At 36.1% G+C, this 27185-nt stretch overlaps 1 protein-coding gene across 2 annotated transcripts in view; it reads left to right on the top strand.

Moving 5' to 3' along the window:
* Vps16A (vacuolar protein sorting 16) overlaps nucleotides 1-27185 on the top strand; it is a 432364-nt gene that overhangs the window by 368885 nt on the left and 36294 nt on the right. For both annotated transcript variants that reach the window (XM_090412822.1, XM_090412821.1), the window contains exon 20: nucleotides 17710-17879. In XM_090412822.1, the coding sequence (XP_090268948.1) occupies nucleotides 17710-17879 (170 nt within the window). The remainder of the gene's footprint in view (nucleotides 1-17709; nucleotides 17880-27185) is intronic.

Here is a 27185-nt window from a genome sequence, read left to right as displayed (position 1 = left end):
CAAAAATGCTGCAGAATGTCAAAGCTATAAATCTATCACATTAACTAGCATATCTGTAAAATTACTGAAAGAATCATACGCTCCAGGCTCATGCACTGGCTGACAAAAAATAAGAAAATTAACTATTACCAAACTGCCTATAGAGCCCGTCATTCGACAACAGATCAATTATTCCACTTCTGCCAAACAATAATAGATTCGTTTCAGGAAAAACCAACAAAAAAGACAACTTCCATATTCCTTGATATGACTGCTGCTTTCGATCGTGTTTAGATCAAAAAATTAATACAAACAGTACATGATATTGGAATTAGAGGAAACGCTTCAATCTGGATTGCTGATTTCATTAGAGGAAGAAAGATTAAGGTTAGAATCAATGCAGCAATGTCAAGAGAGCGGAGAACCTGGGCTGGTGTTTCCCAGGGCTCAGTACTCAGTCCTTTACTATTCCTTTTATATGTCAATAACATTCATCCCTACTTTACAGAAAACACAAAAGTAGCTTGCTACGCAGATGCTATATAGCCATCTGCCACACTAGTGCTAAAATCAGAGAATCAGAGGAGATTCTAAACAAATCCATGAGAGGATTAGAAAAATAGTCAGATGAACTTAAACTCAAAATTAACCTAGATAAAACAAAACTAAGCACCTTTAGTACAGACAGGAAAAATAGACATTCCTACAATCCCAAAGTCATGATCAACAACAAACTAATTGAAAAAGTCACAAATCCAAAATACCTTGGTATTATGCTTGATCAGGAATTACATTTTGCACAACACATCTCTAACACTTCCAACAGAGCTAAAAAAAAAATTAAATATACTGAAAAGGCTTTGTGGAATAAATTGGGGCGCAAAGCCAAAAATCCTCAAACTACTTACACTACACTAATAAGGCCAATATGGAATATGCAGCATCTATCTGGTCACCTTCAGTCTCATCGGTAAAGGAAAAATTAGACAAAATACAAGCAAAAGCATCGAAGATTATCAGTGGTGCAGTCTCAACCACTAACAACATCAGAGCCCAACAGGAATGTGGGCTCAACCTGCTGGAGGACAGACGAAAATTTGCTGCCATAAAATTCATAAATATCAGAAGCTACCAAAGCGATCATATCTCCCTAAAAACTTATGAACATTGGAATAAAAATGCAGACTTCACAAATCATCAACTTTACAATATGATGACACTATCAGGAAGGAAATAGGTCTTGATCAGCTAAATGCCCACATAAACAAAGAACCTCTATTTTCCAGTCCTTTACCTCCAAATACTTCCATAAATCTAAACCTTACCAAACTCTGTACAAAAAAAGAATCAAAAGAAATGCTCCAAGAAAAAGGTCTAAATACTATCACCCTTCTTTCATCCTTCAAACAGGTTATTTGTTATACCGATGGATCGTCAGACACCAGTATGATTAATGGAGGCACTGGTGTTCTCCTTCTATCCCAAAAGGTAAAAAACTTTCAATAAAAGTTGGATCTGGGAGAATTGCTTCCAATTTTACCAGCGAATTTTATGCAATTAATAAAGCATTTGAAGCCTACTTAAAATTATCATCATCTCAACAATTTAAGGGAATTATAATTTACAGTGACTCAAGATCAGCTATGGAGGCAATCAAAAATGGCAATCAAGCTCACACAAGAGCCATAAACTCTTAAATCAACTAAAGTGTTTAGGAAAAAATTGCATTTTAATGGATTCCTGATCATGTAGGCATTGATTACAACGAAGCAGCTGATAAATTAGCAAAAGAGGCCAGAGAACTCAACCAAGAAACTCACATGATAACTCTTGCTGATGCTAACACACTAGTGAAAGCTAAACTAATTACACTGAAATCAGTGATACAACATCAAATTCCCGAAATCAATGCTGACAGAAAGACCTCCACCACGATAGCAAGACTACGAGCAGACATTATAGAGGAATGAAGATCAATACAGATGATACGAGAACATATAGAAACTGCAACAACTGCCCCAATACTGAACTGACACCCACTCACATCTTTACCTGTCCAGCAATTACAGCAGCCTTGCAAGAAATAGATCCTAATCCTGAACAACAGTTCTATACAAACAAAATCATTGACATAGCCAAAGCAGTTCGAGGAACACATGGAAACATCTAAGACTCTTTAAAAGGACAAGACAACAACAATATCCTATTATATACTAGTCTGTTAATTGCAACTTTGCACCACACAAGATCTTCACATGCACTACCATTTTCAACTTCCATCGTTTGTGGACAAAATTCTGCTACAATCATTTATGCTACTCCCACTCATCTTTTCACCTTTCTGTTCTTGAAAATTGTATATCCTTCCATTTCTGTTCTCAACAACAGTACATCATCCTCAGGCAACCGAGTTTCACTTACACCAATTATATTTGGGTATACTGACTCACTCAGTGCAACAGAACTCAGCTCCCTTATTTTGGATACTCCTTACAATTGTATATAAACATAACATAACATTCTGCTTGTCTTTGAGGCCATTCCACCAACCTTCTGTACTCTAGCTGCTATACCACACCTCTCTCTTCAGTCTGATCACTCCTATTTCCCTGATCATAACTCTGATTGCCATTCATACCTGTCTCATTCCTACCTTTATGCATTTCATTCTTCCTCTTTTTCTTTGCTTTTCTTCCCATATTCTTTGCTCTACTTCTCCTGAGTCTTTTTCACTATCCTTTTTCCAGACCACCATCACTGGGATCCAACGGCGTGTATGCTGTGCAGTGCGACCCGTGGACATCAGGAAAGGGGAATCCTGGTAGTCTTGCACTACTTTGGCCCCTACTTCGGCAAGACAGGTGGTTCTGGATGGCTCAGCCAGGATCAATCGGCTAGTGGGCTTGCCTGCAAGAGTCAACGGTGTTGCAGTAAGTCTCTCACCCCCATGGTCTGGGGTCAGGATCCTAGACCTGCTGCAGTGCCGGTATAGCGTAATGGCATTCCACTCCTGAGTGCAGTCTTTGCTTGCCGGATAGTGGGCGTCCATGTATGGCTCCATGGTCAGTGGGGAGCTCTGGCGCCAAATTAAAAATTCTTTAAATATGAATTCTTCATCCTCAAATGTTTCAGAGACCCTAAGTACTGATAATATGGAAACAGAAGTAAAAAACAAAAGATATCGAATACTAACATAAATGTACCAATCTTTTTAATCATTCATGCAACAGGTGAAAAACCAATTGGAAAAATGTCACCCTTCTTTATCCAAAAAGGTTTAGAAGGACTGGCAGGACCTTCCAAAACTGTCAAGAAATTGCGTTCTGGTGATATCTTCGTGGAAACAATGTGCAAACAACATTCCGAGAAACTACTGAGAGCAACAACAATGGGTGGAATACAAATTGCAGTAACACCTCACAGAACACTCAATTCCAGTAGCAGAGTGATATCAGAATGGGATCTCCTTAATGTTCCTGATGAGGAGATATGTTCAGAGCTTAAAGATCAAGGAGTGACAGGTGTGAGGCGCATCCTGATACATAGAGATGGTCGCCTGGTCTCAACCAAGAATATCATCCTTACTTTTGATACACCTAGGCCTCTGACATCTGTAAAAGCAGGGTATCTGAGCTGTCCTGTTAGAATGTACATTCCTAACCCACTGAGATGCTTTAAATGTCAAAGATATGGACATGTCCAAACTGCCTGTCATGGTTCTACTACCTGTGCCCAATGTGGTAATAAAGAATATGATAATAAATATTGCTGTGAAAAAAAAGCTAAATGTGTCAACTGTCAGGGAGATCATCCAGCATACTTTTGTGCATGTCAGAAATGGAAAAATGAAAAAGAGATACAAAAAATTAAAACAGAACAAAACATAACATATCAGGATGCAAAAAGAAAGCTGGCCACCATTACACCTATTCTACGATCCTCTTATGCTGAAAAAATAACAAAAAAGTGCCAACTGCAACTCAAACATGTATGTCTATTCCACCATTAGTTAATTTCACCATACCTGAACTTTATGATCGCAAGTGCTTCTCTGTTGAGCGCATTAATCACAAGACCTATGGCCTTACTCCAGAGACAACTTCAAAAATGGTCCTTTGGATGAAAACTCACCTGTCAAAAAAATTATGGAGACTTCACCCAAAGATAAACCACCAGACACTCGCACAGAAAAAATGGATACCTCGATACCCACTGAAAGCAAACTAAACATACCAACTGACCCTAACACATTTGATGTTTTGAACACTCTACCAGAGGAAGAGATGGACACTGGCCATCCATACTTTCCTAAAACAATGGATAAATATAAATCTGACAAAGGTAAGCCCTCAACCTCTCGAAAACCAGACAAGTCAATAAAATCCAAACAATAGGAAAATTTTTACAATGGAACTGTCGTGGGATCTGCCAGAATATTGACGATATCAAGATGTTGTTGCAGAAACACAAACTTTTCTGTTTCTGTCTACAGGAAACTTACTTAAGACCGAATGAGGACCGTACCTTTAGGAATTTCACTGTTGTACGTAAGGATAGAACTAGTGATGGTCCTGCTCATGGAGGAGTAGCTATCCTAGTGGGCAGTCATATTCCTTTCCATCAGGTCCAAATTAATATTCTCTGGAAGCAGTAGCGATTCGCTTCTCTGTGGGATTTCTTATTACAGTATGCTCAATTTGTTTACCACCAAATGCTGATTTAAATGAAATTGATCTTGATAACCTTATCTTGCAACTGCCTGAACCCACACTTTTGATGGGTGACTTTAATGGTCACAATACTCTATGGGGTAGTGCCAACACTAATAGACGAGGTTGAATCATTGAAAAAATTCTTGATAACAATAACCTTTCCCTTCTAAATAATAAACTCAATACTTTCTTCCATATGCCTACCCACTCATATTCTGCAATTGGTCTTACAATCTGTTCCCCTTCCATTCTTCCACTGCTTATGTGGGACGTTGAAGAGAACATATATGGAAGTGATCACTTTCCTGTCCTTTGTACAATGTCTTCACAGGAACCATGTTCACCCACACGGATACCTATATGGAAAATGGACCAGGCTGACTGGAACACTTTCTCTCACCTTGCAAAACTTAATACTGATGCCATCAGTCAAACACCTATCAATGAAGCTGTAAAATATATAACAGAATTCATTGTCCAGGCTGCAACAACCTCCATCCCAAAAATATCATCTTTATTCCTAGTCTATTCAAAGCCTTGGTGGAACCCAGAATGTCAGGCAGCCAAAAAAGATCAACACAGAGCATTGAGCATATTTCATAGATACCCCACCACATCAAATTTAATAACTTTCAAGCGTGCTCAAGCCAAAGCACGTTATGTAAGATGTCAGAGTCAAAAACGATCATGGATCCAATTTACTACATCAATTAACCAAATGGCCAGTCCAAAAATTGTATGGGATAAAATCCAGAAAATGAAAGGCAGATATAGTACACATTGTTTGTCCACCTTAGACTATAATGTAGGTGTTCTTGCTGATCCCAAAGCTTTTGCAGATACTTTGGGAGAAACTTTTGCTAAAATCTCAGCAATAGCTTCATATTCTCCGGAATTTTTAATACTGAAAGAGCAGCAAAAGAAACAAAGGCTTAATTTTTCTACCAACATTCTTCAGCCATTTGTCAAGGAGGAACTAAAAAGAGCTCTCCTACAATCTCACCTTAGTGCAGTAGGACCTAATGACATCCATTATGAAATGATAAAACATCTGCCATCATCTTCTATGGATCTTCTTCTCTTATACAATAGAATACTTGCAGAGGAAGAGTTTCCAAATTCTTGGCATAAGTCAATTGTCATTGCTATCCCAAAACCAGGAAAAGATCCAACACAAGCAAGGTGTTCCCCAAGGCTCTGTCTTAAATGTAACCCTTTTTTGCTATTAAAATTATCTCAATTATTGAACAGCTTCCTCCCACTGTAGACAATGCTCTATATGTTGATGACTTCACAATTTACTGTCACTCACGTAACATGAGGGTAATTGAAAGGCAATTTCAGCAAGCAATTGATCATGTCTCTCTGTGGGCTCTCAATAATGGATTTAGGTTTTCAATAGAAAAAAGTGTCTGTGTACACTTCTGTTGAAAACACACTCATCACCCAGATCCTGAACTAAGAATGGGACATACTGTTATTCCAGTAGCTACAGAACCAAGTTCTTGGGACTCATCTTTGACAGAAAATTCACATTTCTAGCACACATTCGTCAACTAAGAGAAAAGTGCAAAAGAACTTTGAACCTCCTTCGCACTCTATCCTCTACTGAGTGGGGTTCTGATCGAGCTTCATTGCTCCATCTTTATCATGCACTTATACGTTCAAAGCTGGATTATGGGTCCCAAGTCTATGGTTCGGCAAGACAGAGTAACCTACAAAGGTTACTCTGTCCATCATCATCATCAGGATATGGATAGCTACTGGTGCCTTTCGCACCTCACCTACTCAAAGTCTCTATGTTGAAGCAAATGAACCAGCTCTATCATTTCGATGGAAACAGTTGTCTCTTAATTATGCTCTAAAAATAAAATCTCTCCCAGATCACCCTACATGGAATAGTATCTTCTCTCTGCATTGGGAAGCTCATTATCACACACATCAAACTGATCAAACTGCTATACATCCTTTTGGTATGCATATTAAAGAAACTGTGCAAGCTGTTAATATAAATGTTGACAACATTAGCTACACTAAACATAACAGCATTCCTCCATGCAGATTTGCACACCATTCTGTAATCTGCCACTTTGTCAGCTACAGAAATCTTATACCCCATCATCCATTTACCTGCAGTTGTTTAATGCATACAGAGCAGCACACGCCGATTTCTTACCCATTTATACTGATGGTTCAAGAACTAACATCTCTGTTGGCTGTGCTGCTGTGCTTCCTAACATTATTATCTCAAATCAGATCCCACCAGACTGCATTACGTAATTATACAACAGAGTTACAGGCCATTCAGCTTGCACTTGCCCATATAAAAGAAAACTGCTACCAAAAATACAGACTCATCGAGCTCTTTACAGACCATCTCCTCTCCTATGTATAATCCACATCCAGTACTTTATGAAATGCTACACCTGCTTCACAAAATGAAAATCCTTAATTTTGATGTTCAGTTCTGCTGGATTCTCAGCCATATCAGAATCAAAAGAAATGAGGCCACAGCTGCTAAATCAGCTCACTCATACTTTCTCCACATACTGTTTGACAGTTCCATATACAGACTACAGACAACTTATAAGATCAAAAGTAATTGCTCAGTGGGAGTTAACATGGTAAGAAGCATCAACAAACAAATTATCTAACATTAAACCTGAAATTAAACACTGGCATTCTAGTCAACGTACAACGAGAAGGGAGGAGGTTGGCCTTGCTAGGCTCCACATAGGTCACAGTCACCTTACGCATTCTCATTTACTGAGAGCTGATGACCCTCCCATATGTGAAAAATGCAACACACATCTCACTATTCATCATATTCTGGTAGATCGTCAAAAAATTTACATGAGAGAGGAATGAAATTTTCACCTATCTAACCAAGCCATATACACTCAGGGAAATGCTAGCAGACTCAGGCAAATTGCATGATGTTTTTAATTTTTTAGAAAGAATTAATTTGTACAACCACATTTGACCATAAATTTGTTTATATGTAAATACTTTTTTGCTTAACTTAACTTTTATACATAAATATTATTCATTAGGTTAAATCTGACCAATTATGTATTACCATAGGCCTTGATCTTGTATATTTGTATCACCCTGCTGTAATTTTGTTAATATGTAAATACCATAATGCTAAACTTAAATTTTATGCATCAATGCTGTATAATAATTCCTTTCTGACTCTTTAAGTATTAGTATAATAATGTTTGTTGTAATCTTACTAGATGTAGACACTGCTTTCCTTGACTTGTTTTGTATATACATATGTTAACCAATAGTTATCTATTTATGTATTGCTGAAATCTCTGCAGTAATTTTGTTTATATGTCGATACGGCATCACTTAACATACATTTTGTGTATGCATCTTATTTACTACTTTATTTTTCGAATGATCATGTAGTGCTGTAGGATATCTTACCTACTTGTGTACTTTCTAGTAATTCTGTTTATAAGTATTGCTAATTTCTGTTTATACTGCATTGCTAAATTTAATTTTCATCCATGCATATTGTATAATAATTCCTTTTTGCTTATTTTTCTATTGCTATAAAGGCTTCTAATATAATTTTACATATATGTAGATACTGCATTCCCTGGCTTAGTGTTTCATATGTATTAACTTATATTGTTAACTATTTTTGCACTACTCTAATAACCTCTGACCTTATGTGTTGCTGTGCCCTCTGCAGCAGTTCTGTTTACCTAGAGATGCTGTTTTGTGAAACTAGATTCTTGTACAGACATATCGTTTACAATTTTCTGTAAATGCTAATGTTGTAACCTTTAGTATGGCACAGTATGACCTTTGAAGTTTTTGTGCCAAATAAACTGTAAACCAAACCAAACCTTTTGCAACATCTTCAAATTTGTGTCCATCTTCCTCCTACCCTACAACCTGTTTGCTGTGCTATCCTGTTTCACAATCACCATTTGATCATCAGCTACACTAACCTCTTGAATTTATGCCTTTTCAGCAAACAATAGCTTCTCTAAATGTCCATCACCAAACCCATTCAAATGCAATCCATATACCTTAAACCATTCCAGCTTCCCTTTTAATTCATGCTACAGATTCACAAACTGAATCTACTTGCCTGACACAACTCAACCACCTGTTATTCATTATCTCTGCTCTCCTTCTCAACTCACTATTATTATATTTGGGTGATACACTAACAACTTTTCCAGCACCACTGTTATCCTTTACCTCCCACAACTTTCTCAAGTCTGCATCAACATTCCTTTTTTCATTATGTCAGTTATTCATGCCCACAACTACCGGTAATTCTGATGACCACTTTTTCCTTCTCTGCAAAGCATCAGTTATTTGTTTCAGTGTTCCACCATGTAAGCCTGTTTGTATTTTGTTATTTATAATGTTCCCATATAATGCTATATGATTATCTTTTGACTCTTTCTTCATAATACATACTAACTTATCCCTTCTCATTCACCTTAGCCAACTTCAACAGATCACTTTTGCAATCAGTTTCACCTTTAATTGAGCCATGATCACTGGGTAAAAGATCAGACTACATGTAAATGTTGGGAGCTGTCTCAATTGCAGAGAAAGCTCCCAATTAGCAGAATGGTTTATTACCATATTATTTATATTTCTGTATAGAGCTGTCCATTGTGCCATGTAAAGAGAGATTTTGGAATCAGCTTCTCTCTGTGTACATATGCAAAAACATTTCTATTTGTAAACAAGGTATAAATCTTATCATGCTAGAAATATGTTTTCTGGTATTTTTCTAACTACTTCTTAATTCAGTATTTGGATGATCATCCTTATCCAAAATCATACTAATCCAAAACTCTGAAATTAGTCATAAAACTAACATTTATTGAGCAGGCTTCAGTTCATTGATACTGAAGGGTTGCAGGTGGCAATTAATCACATAGCAGCCCAGATTGGCATATCTCATATTCTACACACATCAAGTTGCATCTTCACAGAGTTCATTCCAATAATTCACAGAAGTGAAATGTCATGTCACAGATAATAGCCCATTGTGATCAAGACAGTTCAGAAAAATTCAATTTAAATACCAGGAGAAATACTCAAAACTTAAATTCTTAGAAAATTTGAGACAGCTCTAGGCAACATTATAGCTTTCCAACAAATGTATATGTGAGATGAGTGCTTCGGTTCCCAAAAGAATGTTATCAACTGGGCTGATATTATTTGAGCATATGTGCACATTTGTAATTATAGACTTACTTGAGCAGATGGTCTCATAAAAGGTTCTTGTAGAGAAGTAGTAAAGGACAGCTGACAAAAATTGTGGAAAAGCTAGGAAAGAGTAGAGCTAATAATAATCAGCTGAGGGCATCGTGGGCATTGCCGACACCATATTCCAACATAAAAATGTACATAAACTTGCATGGTAAACTCATGACATACAAAACAAGATATCTATTAATATGTTATTACTTATATCCTAATTTCTTTAATCTGATACAAGATTATATAGGATTTTGAATTGGCAAGTCACTACCTCCTAGTACTAAGTTAATTAAGGAGGAGTATCATTTTGTGCTACTGAAAAGAGAAATGCATACCAAAATTTTGAAAAGAAAGTTAAATACCTCTCAGATGAGAGCTACAGATGCAAAAAATACAAAGGGTCTTGAAGAGAAAAAAAAAAATCTAAAGCATATAGCAATTCTTTGTTACAAAGAGAGAAAAAGAAGAAATCATACAAAAAAGTTCATGGCTAGTAAGTAAGCATGTACTCTTAGAGAACATAAAGAAAATGTAAGAAAGCTGAGTTATGAGTAAAAATAGTTAAACAAAAGCTATTGAAAGATTTTGGAAGGAATATAGAAAATAAATATCATGAAGATGGTAAATTATTATTGTTATTATTATAGGCCACTCCATGGAGTCCTTAGACTCATCGAGGGAGGCCCTAAACATCATGTGAAGCACTATCCAACATTTGTAAAGTATTCATACTTTGCTCTGAACTCATTCATAGTCATGGCACCCACAACAGACTTTGGCAACCTATTCCATTCATTTTCCACTATCCAAGCAAAATTCATTTCAGTAAAACTATGAAGACTACAACCATGTTAGGAATAATTACTTTAATTTCCTGTCATTTTGACCTTCATATTAAGGTCATCATCTGGAGTATACATACAAAGACAAGCTATAATACATTTTAAACAATACGCCAAAGTGACAATGATTTGATTGACTGTTATTCTACTAGCCTGACCTGTAGTGCAAAAAAAAAAAAAAACTACATCAAAGCTATATTCTATTTATGACATCATCAGAGAACAAATTCTTATAGATAGGTTTAATACAGCAAAAGTGGTGACCTAATCCATAAATTAACATGAATGTTGTTATATTAGAGTTAAGATCTTATATTCCTTACAGTCCTAATTATAATTAACTGTTAGATCAAAAGGTTATGTGGGTAGAATATGTGCCATCAATATTCTTGGGATTTTTAGACCACCATTATTGTTAAGATTAGGGTTGTTGATAAGAATTTCACAAGCCTCCTTAAATTTATGCTCATACAACATTTTGGTGTGATGTAAACAACAGGTGCCCTTCCAGTCAATTCTATGTGGAATTGACTGGAAGCGCACCTGAAAGGTGGAACAAGCTAACATCACTCCTATCACAGTATCTCCCATAATGCAAAACACATCTCCTTGCGGATATGTATAATGTTATGCATTAAGAGAAGGGCCACTACCCAGACTAGTTTCGCCCTTTATTGAGGTCTTCAGTGGGAGCCAGGCCCAACCGACCCAAGTCCTGAAGATACTTTCAGGCGCAAACTTTGTTTGCTCACACTTGGATATAGGATTAAACTAAATTTATTATAGTCTAACCAAGTGAAAAATAAACTTTCAACATCTTTCTCTAAATCCAGAGTAATTTAATAAAAAGGTGGCACACCTTTTGGCAACTCCTATAGGTAAAGATGACCTCGCTATTGCTTCTGCTTGGTATCTCCACATCTGGGCCTGGCTCCCACTGAAGAGACCTCAATAAAGGTTGAAACTAGTCTGGGTAGTGGCCCATCCCTTAATGCATAACATTATACATATCCGCAAGGAGATGTGTTTTGCATTATGGGAGATACTGAGAGAAGAGTGATGTTAGCTTGGTCCACCTTTGCCACGAGTTGCCTGGCGTTGTACTACCTGGCTCCAGTCCTGAAGATACTTTCAGGTGCAAACTTTGTTTGCTCACACTTGGATAAAGGATTAAACTAAATTTATTTTAATGTACCATTTATGTTCCTTTTTTCTGATAGGAATTATGCATCCAGTTTCACCTATATAGGGCCAATTACAGGTGCAGTGAATACAGTATACTCCAGGGTGGGCCAAGTGAGGGCCCACGCCCTCACTTGGCCCACCCTGGAGTATACTGTATTCACTGCACCTGTACCTTGGGTGAGTTGAATAAGTTCTTTAATTTTTCAGGAGGTTTAAATGGCAATGATGAAAGCAGATAAATCAATCACCTGTAATGATATGATCAAATCTAAGACTCTCGATTCTCACATACCCTCTGTAGCACACTGCCTAAGATAGGAGGTGTAGCTCAGTGGTAGAGCGTTTGCTTCACATGTGAAAAGTCTTGAGTTCAATCCTCGACTACTCCAGTTTATTTACCTTCTAATGTGGCCAGTAGGAGGAGAAATGATTGTGAAGAATGACATTGTGGGATAAAAATGGGATTAGAGCGATGATGCAGAGGACTTAGTGGAATTATTCAATGAACACTTTTTGGGAGTATTTCATCCTGGAGGAGTAAATTTAATACTAGAGGGATAGGGCGAGAGGAGAGTGTGTTCCAAATACTGAGTACTCTGGATGTCAGTAAAGCTGTGGGACTGGATGGTATTTCACCACGAGTTTTGAGACAATGTGCTAAAGAACTGACAGCTCCTTTGTCCTGGCTTTTCAACGAAAGTCTGGCTACGGGAAAGGTGCCCAAGGAATGGAAGGAAGGTAAGATAGTGCCATTGCATAACGGCAGTAGCAGACTGGAAGTGTCTAATTATAGGCCAGTTTGTGTGTCATCAGCAGTTGTTAAGATCTTGGAGAAATTTGTGAGGGACCGTATACAGCATTGGGCAGATGAGGGTAATATTATCTGTGAGAGTCAACATGGATTTGTTAAGGGGCACTCTTGTTTTAGCAATATGCTAGCCTTTTATAATAAAGTTACAAGAACATTAGATGAGGGAAAAGCATATACTGCAATTTGCTTAGACTTAGCGAAGGCATTTGACAGGGTGCCAGATGATAAGCTGATATTTAAGTGGCAGAACATGGTGTTGGATGTCAGGTTGGTCAACTGGATTCAGGATTGGCTGTCTGATAGGTATCAGAGAGTTGTGTATGGTGGGGCAGTTTCAAGGAGGCAGAAGGTTACAAGTGGGGTCCCACAGGGCTCAGTACTGGGACCTATATTGTTTAATCTTTATATCAATGACATTGCCAGTGGATTGCAGGGGGATGATATTCAGTTGTTTGCAGATGATGTGAAGCTGGGAAAGGTTATTAGTAATAGTGTAGATGTGGTAGCCCTGCAAGAGGATTTGAATAAACTAGACAGACAGGCGAATGAATGGGGATGTCGGTTTAATGCAGCAAAATGTAAGGTCTTGAGGTTTGGGACACGTCGATGAGACACTTCATACTCTGTTGGCTGAATTATACTGGAGGAAGTAGGGAAGACAAGAGATCTGGGGTTGAAGGTTGATAGAAACCTGAAATTTAGGGGACATATTGCAAAGGTGGTGAAGGTAACACAGAGTATTGCTGCAATACTGAGGATGCTGACCTGCAGAGATAAAATGGTTATCATTCTGTCATATAAGATCACACCACACTTAAACTATTGTTCTCAAATTTGGTCCCCAGAATTTGAAGAGGATAAATTAACTGTGGAAATGGTACAGAGGCAGATAACAAAGATGGTTTCAGGACTGTACAATGTTTGTTATGAGGATTGGCTGAGGGAATGTGGACTGCAGAGTTTGGTAGATAGAAGAAGGAGAGGTGATATGATTGCGACTTTTAAACTGTCGAGAGGTGGTTACAGGGTTGACACCGGGGAATTTTTTTGCTTGGTTGAACAGTGGGAAGGAGTGATGACAAGGGGCCATCCCTGGAAATTACGAAAGGAAGCTGTGAGCAAGAGGGTGAAGATGGTTTCTTTGCATGGAGGGTGGTTGAACCGTGGAATGCATTGTTTGATAGAGTGGTGAGATCGAGAACTGTCAATGAGTTCAAGGAGTGGTATGATAGACTTTGTGTTTCCTAGTAGGGACCTCCTACAATGAGTCTTGATAGACTTGTGTTTCCTAGGAAGGACCTCCTGTGATGAGTCTTTTGACTCTGTGGAGACCTGAATAATAATAATAATAATAGTTGTCCCTCAAGAAATTTATTTTCCTTTTTGCCAGATGCTATCTCTTCATTCCATTCTATATTGCATAACCAAAATCACCCACTACAATCACTCTTTGTTCATTTACCTGAATTGCTTATGCATTTCTTCACTACGACTCTCCACATTCCCATTTAGCTGAACATTGCCATTAACAATGTTCAGCTAAATATCTCTTCCCATCAACCACCACTTCATACCATACTGCATCAAAAGCACTGTTTTCCCCTACTATCATCATCAGTGATACCCCTTCTGTCCTCATGAGAAAATTACATTTTTCTTTGTAATGTTCTTTTCGACTAGTTATTGTATACAAAACACATATAAACTGGGTTTAACTGGTCGGAGGCTTTTTTATTGTAAAGTAATAGCCTACTAGGTTTGCCGACTTGACTGTTGGCTTTGTCTGGGCATACAAAGTGACAAAACAGCTTAAAAAAAGATCAAATTACAAGCTAAGGATATCAGGTTTAAACATAAACGAATATTAAATATTATCTAAATTCAAATAAAATGTTACATCAAACGCATGGAGCGTGTATTATCAGTCATTGTTATACATGTAAGATTTATAATTGGCAGCAAAATTGAACTCCAATGTGTTGAGTGATCTTATGAGACTTTTCCATATGTCACCCTTGGCTTCTGTTCAGGCTGCCTCTTGAACAGATAACTACTGTAGCTTCTTTGGTGTTGCGGGAATGAAAATCTTCTTCCAAGTACGGCATAGTACTTTTATCCCATTCGATGTTATGATTGGTTTTAGAAAAATAGAGTGCCAAGCCAGAATTGTCTTCTCTGTTGTTATTAACGTCCCTGATATGTTCTTTTTTTCTTATCTCTGGACTTCTAGAAGTTTGTTCTATATAATTTAAACCACAAGAGCAGGGAATGTTGTAAACTCCAGGATGGTTATAGAAAGCATTTTTGTCCTTTGGTGATCTTAACAGTACGGATTGTCTTTATTGGTTTGAAAATCACTCGAATCTCATAAGGTTTGAGCATTTTGCCAATTTTCTGTGAAACAGTTCCAGCAAAGGAATGAAAATTGAAGATCTGTAGTGGGTTTCTTGAGTTTGCTGTTGGGAGGGGTTGGAGAAAAGAATCTTATTTATGAAATTTTTTGGATAGCCATTGTTTGTTAGAGTTTCGAAGATGAGGTCTAATTCATCTTTTAAAGTTTTGTCATCTTTTAGGATGCAAACTGCTCTTTTTTTCAACATATGTATATACTCAACTTTTGTGAAATGTGTTGTGATGAAGAAAAATGCAGGTAACGGCCAGCGTGCGTCGGTTTGTGGTAAACCTTTTAGGTCAATATTGCCATCTGTTTGTTTTGTGATTAAAACGTCAGAAATGGTAATTTTCTTTCCCTTTCGAGTTCTGAAGTAAACTTGATATTTTGATGAAATGAGTTTATTTTAGTTAAGAATTGAAGTAGTTCTGCTTCTATATGTTTCCATAAGATGAAAATATCATTGACATATCTCTGCCATACTGATGGTTTTGGATCTAATTGTGACAAGATGTCTTTTTCAAACTTCTCCATAAACAAGTCAGCACATGGAGAAGATAGAGGGCTACCCATCACAAGACCTAATAGTTCTTTATAGATCTTTCCATGTCATTTGAAGTAGTTTGAAGTGAGACAATGTCTATAAAGATGAGCAATATCTTGAGGAAATAGATTGTCTATGATGGTTATGACTTCATCTACTGGGACATTGGTAAACAAGGACACAACATCCAGGCTAGCAAGAATATCTGTTTCTGAAATGGAGATGTTTCTCAGCTTTTCAATGAAAATGAAATAGTTTAGATGATTTTATTTATTTATTTATTTATTTTTATTACCAAATCTCCATGCTAACTTCTAGAGCAGGGGTTCCCAACCTTTTTGTTTCCTAGAGCACATTCTAAAATACCGGTAGGGCGACGGGCACCATCTATTTTTTGAAGCAAATTTTTTGAATTCTTTTGTTAAATGAATACATACAAAGTTTACATTATAATCAAATGTTTTATTACTTAAAAGTTTACATTATATAAAAATTTAAATATATATATGTAAGTTAGTGTTATATGTAAGTTAGTGTGATCTTTGGCATTGCATTTCATTGGCCAGTGCTTCATAATTAGGAGAATATGATGATATTCCAGTTCTTAAACTGGAATGAACAACTTCGAATGCACGTCTACTTTACATTGTATGCATTTAATACTCGTCATGTGTCATTAACGCATGCGTCATATAGCATGCTGTGAATTGTTGGGTGATTATTTCAAACTATACGGCACACGGTTGAACAGCGGCGGGCACACACAAATTGGTTGACGGGCGCCATGGTGCCCGCGGGCATAGGGTTGGGAACCCCTGTTCTAGAGTATGGAGTTGTTTGTAAAAGAAAAAAAAAATCTTTGTCCCCACAAGTTTGGAGAATGTTTTCTTAATACAGTGCAGCCAGATTCTGCATAACGTGTGCTCTTCACTAGTCTACTCAGATGTGCTATACAGATGTTCCCTTTGAACATTCTAGGTTTAAAAAAAAAAAAAACTACTCTTCCTGGGCATTAAAATTAAACCAATTACTCACTTTCTATGGTAAACCAACACTTATACAAGTAGATATACTCATCAGAGTTAGTCACCTGCTTCTTTACAAAAATATAGCATTTTCAAAACTTAGCCAATAGGGCAGCAGTTATTACTTTGATAATAATATTGATACTGATATTAGCAAATAATATTATTTGATAATAATAATAATTGAATAATAATATTCCATTGCTATAATCTTTACTGGCTTTATCAGTAGAATACTAATATCTTTCTCACCCCTTTCCTCTCTAGCTTATTCAAATATCCAAAGATTTTTGGAAAAGGTGGCTAAAGATCTAAGAGCATTCTTATTACTTTCTTTACACCATATAAAAAATTAGCATCTTCCTTTATCTGCTCTCCTAAAGCCTAGCTCCAGCCATCAGCTGCGGTTTACAAAATGCCATGCAGTTACAGTGTCATTTATTATAGCAGAATGGCCAGACAGCTAATCAAAATTGAAGAACATAAAAAGGCTATATCTGATTACGACTGTGACTGTGCAGGTCTTGCTGAACATCAGCCAGGGAATCTTTCAGACAGAAAGACCACCTTACTTTACAGAACTAAGGTGGCCATTTTGTAAATATGAAAGATGTGGAATGTGTGTCTACTTAATATGAAAGTTTCTGAATGTGCCTTTACTTTAAAGAACTATCACAGCATGGATGCATAAAACTGTTTCACAGTGATCCTTATTTCATTGGCCAAGGGAACTCATTCATGCTCACTGTGTAACATTCTTTATGACTTTAGGTTTTACTTCTTTTTTCCCTTCTTCATTCTCACTACCCATATAGTCCTTGTGTAGATGTTTTTTTACATGAACATTATTCCCTAATAATGCAAGTTTGGCTTTGAAAAATTTTGAAAGCAACCATTAATTGATTTTTTGTCATGTATATTATATTGTCATTTCATTCTTAAAAATATCAGTTATGCCAATTTTATTGTTAGATAACTGATGAACAAAATCGGTTGTTAGAACTTCAAATCAAGTATGAAGAAAAATTTGGTTGTCGTTTTGTGGATCTTTCCTTGCATCAAACAATGCAACAGCTGATGATTGAAAAAGAATTTAGATTAGCTGAAGATTTAAAGAAGGAATTTAGAGTACCAGACAGGAGGTAATATATCCAGAATGTGTATTGTTTGTAAAATTAACATCCTGGTTTACTTCTCTATTCAACTTTTTTGGCAGGAAAGTGTTTAGTAATGATTAAGTCACCTCATGCATGAATATTTTATAAAAATATTTATATTGTTTCCAAAAAAAATGATATGTTTATCATATTAGCTAAGACAAACAAACAGATAGCAAATATACTAGCCAAACATTACTCTAATGTAAGCAAACTGAAATACAACAAAGAAGACAAAAAGTGCAGGAAAATTGTAAAACGTCTACTAACACAATCCAAAACCTTTCCTTCTGAAGACATCTTTACTCAGGACCTCACAATGACAGAATTAGTAACAGCAATTAGTCAAATTGACCCTGAAAAATCACCCAGAATTGATCTTATGACCAGACTTACTCAAACCTAACAAAAACCGTAGTGACTGAAAAGCTAAACTAAACTTTCCTCTGTAAACTAAACGAAAGAATATTACATACCAGACTTAAGAATTGGCTCGTAGAAAATAACAAGATCAACTTCTACCAAACTGCATACAGGTCTCAACACAGAACAGAAGATCGATTATTTTATCTTTACCAATCAGTCATAGATGGCTTTCAAGAAAAAAACCCAAAGAAGATAACAGAAATATTCTTGGATCTCACAGCTGCCTTTGATCGTGTTTGGAGACAAAAACTAATAAAAATTGCATACGATACCGGAATAAGGGGGAACACATTAATTTAGATTTCATGAAAGGAAGAAAAATGAAAGTAAAAATTAATGGAATTTATTCTAACATGCATCAAACTTGGGCTGGAGTCCCACAAAGCTAGCAACATCCACCAATGTATTTCATTCTCTTCACCTCTATCTCACACCATATTGCTTCAAAACCGTTATCACTATTTCCTCATTGCATCTCTACTTTGTATGGACATAACTCTTTTTCTATCATCAGTAACACTTTACCTCCCTTTTTACACTTTCTATCTTCATGAAATACATCACACCTTTCCATCTCTATTCCTGTTAGGATGTTATCCTCATCCAACCATGTCTTGCTTATTCCAACAATTTTTGGATAAAGAAACTCAATCAATGCAACCATTTCATTTACCTTATTTCTGATACTTCTAGCATTTGTATGCAAATATAATATCTCATTCCTGTATATCTGTAACAAATTTTACTGATACCACTTACTAGATGTGACCTCTCGATACTTTCCTCGAGCCATTTCTTTTTCTCCTTACTTGCCCCAGAACCTTCTTCAAATCCAACTTTTTTCCCTTCGTCCCAGGCAATCCCATTCTCTTCTTATCTACACACATACATTCTCTTTTAGCATCAACCTTTCTCACTCTGTGTTCCTCTATCCTCTCTACACTGATACTTTACTTTTTCATAACTATAAATTCACACGTATTCCAGTAATTAACTTATAATAATATGTAAATATTTCGTATTGTGAATTTGGTTGATTGGTTTATAGGTAGCAGCGAGTTTGTATTTCTACATAATTTTTGACAAATGTTCAGAGATGTCTTTGATATATGGTATTAGGAGTCCTATGGGCTTCTTCTTGTCTGAGTTGATGTTTTGGAGAGTGGCTAATAATTTTTGAGTTGTTACTGTATTATATCCATTTAGTCAGGCTGTATCTTTAATAATTTCCAATTCTTATTTTAAAGATTCTTCAGAAGAACAAAATTGTGTGCTTTGGATACCAAAGATTTTACGATGCCGTATTTTTGAGATGGATGGTCAGCTGATGTAGTGTTGCTATAATGACCTGAAATACAAACTTGCTGCTACCTCTAAACCAATCAACCAAATTCACAATTTGTTAACTTCTCCAAAAGACACTCTCACCACTGATGCTACCTGGCATATATGAAGTGCAATGTTCTTGTAACTTGTTTTACTATGGACAAACAGGAAGATCTGTAAATAAACACATCTCTGAACATCAAGACTCCATCTGTTTACCAAATCTCACAAATCTGGTCTTGCGCAATGTGGAGTTGAAAATATCAACCACAGGATTAAATGGCAACACACCAAGCAACTACATAGATCAATATATAAACACGAGCATTTGCATAAAGAAAGTGCTGAAGCCTTACGGGACAGAACTCCATCCACTGAAAGGGACCGGCACCAGAAACCTCCAAAACTCAGGAAAGAGAGCAATAGCATGCCCACTGAGAGTCCTCTAAATCCTTTATTCGGTATATTTTTGAGAGCCCCCTCATCCCTCTTAAATATCTTGTCTCATTCTATGTAGCCACGTAATTTTTGCCAGGATCACCCACTGGCCCAGTGACGTCATATCGGCAGGCTCTGTGTGAGACACTATATCATGGATGCATATTTCTATGTTCTCAAGATCTTGCGAACGTTTGTTTATGCACAGTCATCATTATAATCTCCACTAATCCTCTTTCCTTCATTTTACATACAACTCAATAAAGCTTATTTTTGTACACTTTTGCAGTAAAATTTAACATTCATATAATTACTACATATTACTACATAAATTCATACGAAATATATGAATGGAAACCTCTGTAAAATCGAACCTGATAAGTTAAAAATTAATGCATCTCGAGAGATTTTACAAAGATCCCCCCCCCCCGGGGGTAAAAAAAAACAGCCTTTTTTTTTCTTTCCCTCCCTCTCTGGAGAGGATCATGATTTTCTTTGGTTTCTTTCTCTTCTTTTTCTATGCTTACTGTTACAGTATTTCCTCTCCTTAGAAGTTGATCGGACTTCCTACCTCTTGTTTCACCTAACTTTTTATTCTTAGACTTTTGTTCACCACAATTCTCGTTTTATATGTTTTGTCTGGTGCGATTTATTTGACACAAGTGACAGGAGGACACATATGCAGCAATGTTGCTTCTCATTCCTTTCCAAATGTATCTTTTATTAATTTGGTGCCACATTCAATCAAATCCTTGATGTTCGCCCAGGTTTGAGTCATGCACGTGTGAAGTACCCATGGTATCATGGCTGTTGGGACCAGGATCTTTTCTCTGCATTCTCCTATGACTTTCTGCCTGGATAAGAGTAGTCCGTCTTCATCAATATGTAGAGTTTTGAGGAATAAAAATTCTTCGGGAAGTTGTTTGCCACTCTTTATCTTGTCATAAACATTTCTCCACGCAGGGTCGGTCTCTTTTCTGAGCTTCAACAATAAGGGGCTTCTCCCAGTTTTGATGATGAGGAGGTTTAATTTTGATTCTCTCCGTTTCTTCTAATATTATGTGAACAGTGTTATTGTCTTCTCCTACAGAGTCTTTCTCATTTTTTTGATTGATATCTGGTGCAGCACTTGAAATTATGTCATTGCTCATGTTCTCCCCACTTTGATTAACTACTGGTGTAATACTTGAAATTATGTAATCAGTAGTCATGATTTTCTTGTGGAAACCTTCATCTGTTGAAGCATGTTTGGAAGAGTTTGATGTGTCATGTTGGCACACATCTCTATTCTCTGCTCTTTGCTCATCAGTATTAACTTGGTACTTATCTACTCGCTCGTTTCTCTTATCATTTCCCACTGCCTGAGACTTCTGAATAGTGCCTTTATTAGATGCATACTCAACTTCCATTAGGGAAGTTTTTCTCTCCTGGAAATCACAGCAGAATTTGCATCTCTCTAAGAAATCTATTCCCAGAATAATTTGAATTCTTGGATGAGAGGTTTTGGAGAGAATTATTAACTCTTGAGAGACGTTCAAGGCAAATTCAAGCAGCTTAATGAATTTTCTCACCCTTTTTTGGTGCACATATCTCAGCCTTAGAGATGCCCATTAGTCTGATCGGTTTTTTCAGCTCTATCGCATCATTCGAGATATGGGTACTTCTTCTATTGAAGAATGACCCAGTTATTACAGAGATTTGGGATCCAGTGTCCAGCAGGACATCACAAGGTATCCCTTCTACTAAGCCTTGAATGACCAAATCAGCGATTTTCCAGATCTTTCCTTGATATTCTTTTCTTTTGCTCAGGTCTTTTATTGAGCCACAGTGAGTAAGCATAACATTTGACTCATATCTTGTTTCTCTGGTGGGGGGTGTCCTCCCTTTGAAACAGTTTTGAGCAAAATGCCCTACCTTGTTACAGTCATAACATTGGGGGGACATTCCTCCCTTCTGACATTTTTTTGACATTTTTTTTGACATTTTTTTTGGGGAGTTTCCCATTCTGAGTTCTTCTAATAGCTTGATAATTGCATCTTGCCGCTCAATCACTGGCTGTTGTAGCCTCTCTACCTCCTGTTTAATGAACACTTTTAATGTCTGAGGAGTCTGTAGACTTCAGTATAGTCATCTTTCTTTCATCTACTATTTTCATATGAGTCGTGTTCTCTAGGTCTCCTTCCTTTTCTTCTTTTTCTCTTGAGGATGTATCAAGCGCCTTATCCTTAGGGTTATTGGAGGGACCACCTAACTGCTCTATGGAGTGCACTTGTGTAGGGTTAGAGGTGGGATGAATATCATCAAACCTCTCCTCTCTTTCTCTGACTGCATGATAACACTCCTCTAAGTTCTTTAATTTTTCCTTGTATTCAATTTCTTTTAACTCATCTTTCAACCCAAATCCAAACTGATGGAAGTCTGATCAATCTAAATGTGGCTTTTCTTCTTTGGAGACTCTCAGACTATTTGCAAAGATCAGTAAACTATTATAAAATTCTGTTACATTTTCTTTGCTTCCTTGCACGCATTTTTGCAGTCTCCATAGATTTGGGCTTACACTTCTGACTTTGGAATATTGAGATATCAGAGTATCTTTAAACTTTGTCTATTCCAAGGTGTCTCTAAGTTCTAAGTATGGAGCAGGAATTCAAAAAATTCTTGGCCTTGCCAACCAGTTTATTTCTCAGGAGAATCAATAACTGGAAGTCTGACCATCTCCCTATTTTTTCAACTCTTCAACAAACCCAAAATACAAATGTATAGTTTCATGATCGTCTTCAGAAAACGATGGAATAACTGGGTGAAATAAAGTTGAATAAAGTGGATTTGAGATAGTTTTGGCAAGAGATCAGGTAGTTAGCAGTTTAGAAATTTTGAAAGTAATGCATATTGACAGTACTGATTGTAACCTTAATAGTACTAACATGATGGATGACAAGGAGTTCTTTAGGACTGTAAATCCTTGTCATCCATCATGTTAGTACTATTAAGGTTACAATCGGTACTGTCAATATGCATTACTTTCAAAATTTCTAAACTGCTAACTACCTGATCTCTTGCCAAAACTATCTCAAATCCACTTTATTCAACTTTAATTATGTGGATTTCAATCCTGTCGGCTGTGCCATTGTTAAATTATAATATTAGTTTATACATTATGGAAAGTTATGGAGACAACTACCGTGTTAGAGTAAAACTTTAGTTTAATATAAACCAAAATGAACATTCAATGTTTCGACCTTCATGTCAAGGTCATCATCATCTGCAGCATATACACACACACATATATATATATATATATATATATATATATATATATATATATATATATATATATATATATATATATATACATACACACACACACACACAGTGAAACAAGCTGCACTACAATCTACATGGTTTGCTAAGTTACTGACCAACCATTACAACAATTATTGGCCTGATCTCTGATGAAAAAAAAAAAAAAAATCTTTACTACATCAAAGCTAGAGTCCTATTATTATTGTTATCTATTACGTTACAAAATTAAATTGGGTTGAAGAGCAACATGATTATACATATAAATTTCAACCAATTGGTATGGAATAGTTTCCAATAAAAGTTGAAAATTGCTGAAAGTCCTAAAGTATGCTAGATACTAAGTAGGCTGAATATGTGCCATCCAAATTCTTGGAATTTCTATGCCACCATTATTGTTGAGATTAGGGTGGTTAATCAGAATTTCACAAGCTTCTTTAAATTTGCTTTCATATTAGGTTTTTGTATATGATGTAAAGAGCAGGTACTTTTCCAATCAGTTTGGTGTAGGGTGTTGAGAGCGTGATCTGAGAGACCTGCTTCACCAAAATTATTATATGTAATGTGTCTTTTGTGTTCTTTTTTACGTATAGGGATTGTACATCCAGTTTCACCAATATAAGGTAAGTTACAGGTGCAGTAGATGCAATAAACTCCAGGATGTGCCAATGGGAGGAGAGGATCCTTAGAGGAGTTGAATATGTTTTTAATTTTATAGCTGGTTTAAAAGTGACATTAAGATTATAATGGTGTAGGATTCTATTGATTTTTTTCTGATAACCATTTAATGTATGGGATGGCTATGGTTTTACTGTAATCTATATTCTTTTTTGATGAAGTTTTATGAAGAACTTTATTAATAGTATTTTTGTTATAGCAGTTATTTATAAATGTGTTGCTAATAATTTTTAATTCTTGTTTAAGAGTTTGTTGATTAGAGAAAATTGTTATAGCTCTGTTTTTAAGGGTGTTAATGACTCTAGATTTTTGTGATGGGTGGTGATATGAGTTAGCATGTATATATTGGCTAGTATGTGTCAGTTTGCGGTAAACCGTGAAGGATAGACTGCTTGAGGGAAGACGTGTGACCAGTGTATCCAGGAACGGGAATGAGTTCTGATTTTCAATTTCAGTAGTAAATTGTATGCATTCATGTTGTTTGTTCAGGTGGCTAAGGAACGTGTTTAATGTTTGGCGACCGTGTGGCCAGATAACAAAAACATCGTCAATGTATCTAAGCCACACTGTAGGTTTTAGAGTAAATGAATCAAGAGCACTTTGCTCAAAAGCTTCCATATAAAAGTTAGCAATTAGCGAGAATAGTGGTGAGCCCATGGCAATACCTTCTTTTTGTAGGTAAAATTTATTTTGCCACACTAAGTAACCGGAACATAGTACGTGGACAAAGAGGGCCGTAATGTCGGGCAGAAATGTGTTCTGTAGGAGAAGAATTGTGTTACTGATTCAAAGAAGCTCGTAGGTTCACTAATTTTTTAGGAGACAGTGCATTGGCAATAGATCAGGCAAGATAGTTATACAAACAAAATATATTATTTTGATCTTAGTATGATACTACAAATCACAATGTAAGAGGGAGAAATCTCTTTCTCAACCTAGTCATATACACATTAAGTGCAACATACATTTAAATTTAACATACAGTTATTCCTTATGTGCTAACTTAGCTAATCTCTGTAATAAACACAAAAACTTATTCTGATTATAAGACTATCAGTTTAATACACATTTGTACAAGAACGCTGACTAGTTTCACTAGCATACTGTCTAGCTTTGTCAAGACTAAAAAATGTGAAAAAATAATAAATGCAAAAAAACGAAAGAATACAGAACCGTTTATAATGATTAGGCAACCAAATTTGACAGCTCGTATGGCAATGTGTGCATGTAGCGAGATGCTTCAGTCATTATTGTGAATACGCGTTGCATAGTTTTTAGCTTGCTGTAGTGTAACGCGTATTCACAAAAATGACTGAAGCATCTCGCTACATGCACACATTTTCACGCGAGCTGTCAAATTTGGTTGCCTAACTGTTATAAACGGTTCTGTATTCTTTTGTTTTTTTGCATTTATTATTTTTTCACCTTTTTTAGTCTTGACAAAGTTAGACAGTATACTAGCGAAACTAGTCGGCGTTCTTGTACATATGTGTATTAACCGAATGGTCTTATAATCAGAATAAGTTTTTGTGTTTATTATAGTATATAAAGACCAAATATGAATAGTCTAAATTAGCTAATCTCTGTTCATTCTATATACAAAATTTACATTCGTTTCCTTTCATGACCATAACTGTTTACTTAACTAGTTATTAACAATTTCCTGTAAGCACTTTCATTACATACATAAATTCCAACAGTAAGCTTTTAAAACATAAACAAAATTTATGCTAACATCGAAATAAGGCCTTGCCTTCACCACCAGAACTCCATCAATCAAAAGGGACTGGCGCCAGAACCCTCCAAAACTCAGAAAGGAGAGCGATAGAGTGACCAGTGAGTCTTCTAAATCCTCTATTCTCTATATTTTTGAGAGCCCTCTTAATTATCTTGTCTCATTCTATGTAAGCACATAATTGTTGCCAGGATTACCCATGGCACAGTGACATCACATCAGCAGGCTCTTTGCGATACACTATATCATAGGTCCATATTTTTATATTCGCAAGATCTCACGAACGTTTGTTTATGCACAGTCATCGTTAATCTCCACTAATCCTCTTTCCTTCATTTTACATATAACTTAATGAAGCTTATTTTTGTGCACTTTTACAGTGAAATTTAACATTAATATAATTATACATATTACTACATTAATTCATACCAACCTCTGTAAAATCAAACCCGATAAGTTAAAAAATTAACGCATCGCGAGAGATTTTTACAAATTGAAAGTATCTGGTTCTCTTATTGTTGGTTTGGTTGGGTTCTGATATTATTGCTGGATTATAAGGAGATATTTAGTTGGCAGACTATATGCAGCCAGGAGGGTTATTAGTAATAGTGGCTGTGAGGATATATTTGTGAGGAAAGTTGGCTGTGAGGATATATTATGGTCGTATCATCTGCAAAGTTTAATAGTCAGAAGACAAAAGCTTTTAATCTTTTTTTAATTTTTCTGATTTTTACAAAAACCATGAACATTTATTGTTTTTGAATTAAGGGTTTGTAGAGAAATGCTTTTTTTTTTTTTTTTTGCTGGAAATTAATAAATTTTTGTTCCAGCACAATTTTGTTACTTCTGTGTGCTAGAGCCAAGTAATTAGAAGTTAATTTGCCACGTGATTAATCAGTTTTTTGGTAACCTCTCTTTCATAAACTTTTTGGTGACAAAACTTAATTCTTATCTAGACCTTTTGGGTCAGTTTTCTTACTATCCACTAAGCAACAGATGCACAATGTTTGACATCATTAAAGGTATTAAGGATAGTAGATATTTTTAATTGTGTATAAGACTAAAAAGAAAACATAATTTTTTGGATGCAGAGGAAATAATATTTGTAATTATGCCAAGAGAGAATTGTATGCTTTCAAAAATAAGACTTGGAAGATAAGGATTTCTTTTCTTTTGTGTGTGTGCGCACAAGAGAACCAAAACTTAGATAAGGTGGAAAGGGGAATAAATGTTTTCATGCCAACAAGAATTATTATGGTGATATGTTCAGCACATGGATTTGAATCAGATGTCCAGAAACAATAATCCAGCCAAGGAAATGTGTGTATTGTCTCTAAACCATAAGTTTTCATGTCTTACAAATTTCCTCCATTTCCAAGCTTTTTTCA

This window comes from Typopeltis vanoorti, chromosome 23 (genome assembly GCF_054136105.1).
Source record: "Typopeltis vanoorti isolate ZY-2024b chromosome 23, IOZ_Tvanoo_1.0, whole genome shotgun sequence".
Classification (NCBI taxonomy): domain Eukaryota; kingdom Metazoa; phylum Arthropoda; class Arachnida; order Uropygi; family Thelyphonidae; genus Typopeltis; species Typopeltis vanoorti.
Note: the sequence above shows the minus strand (reverse complement) of the source record. Positions and strands in the feature narration are given on the sequence as shown.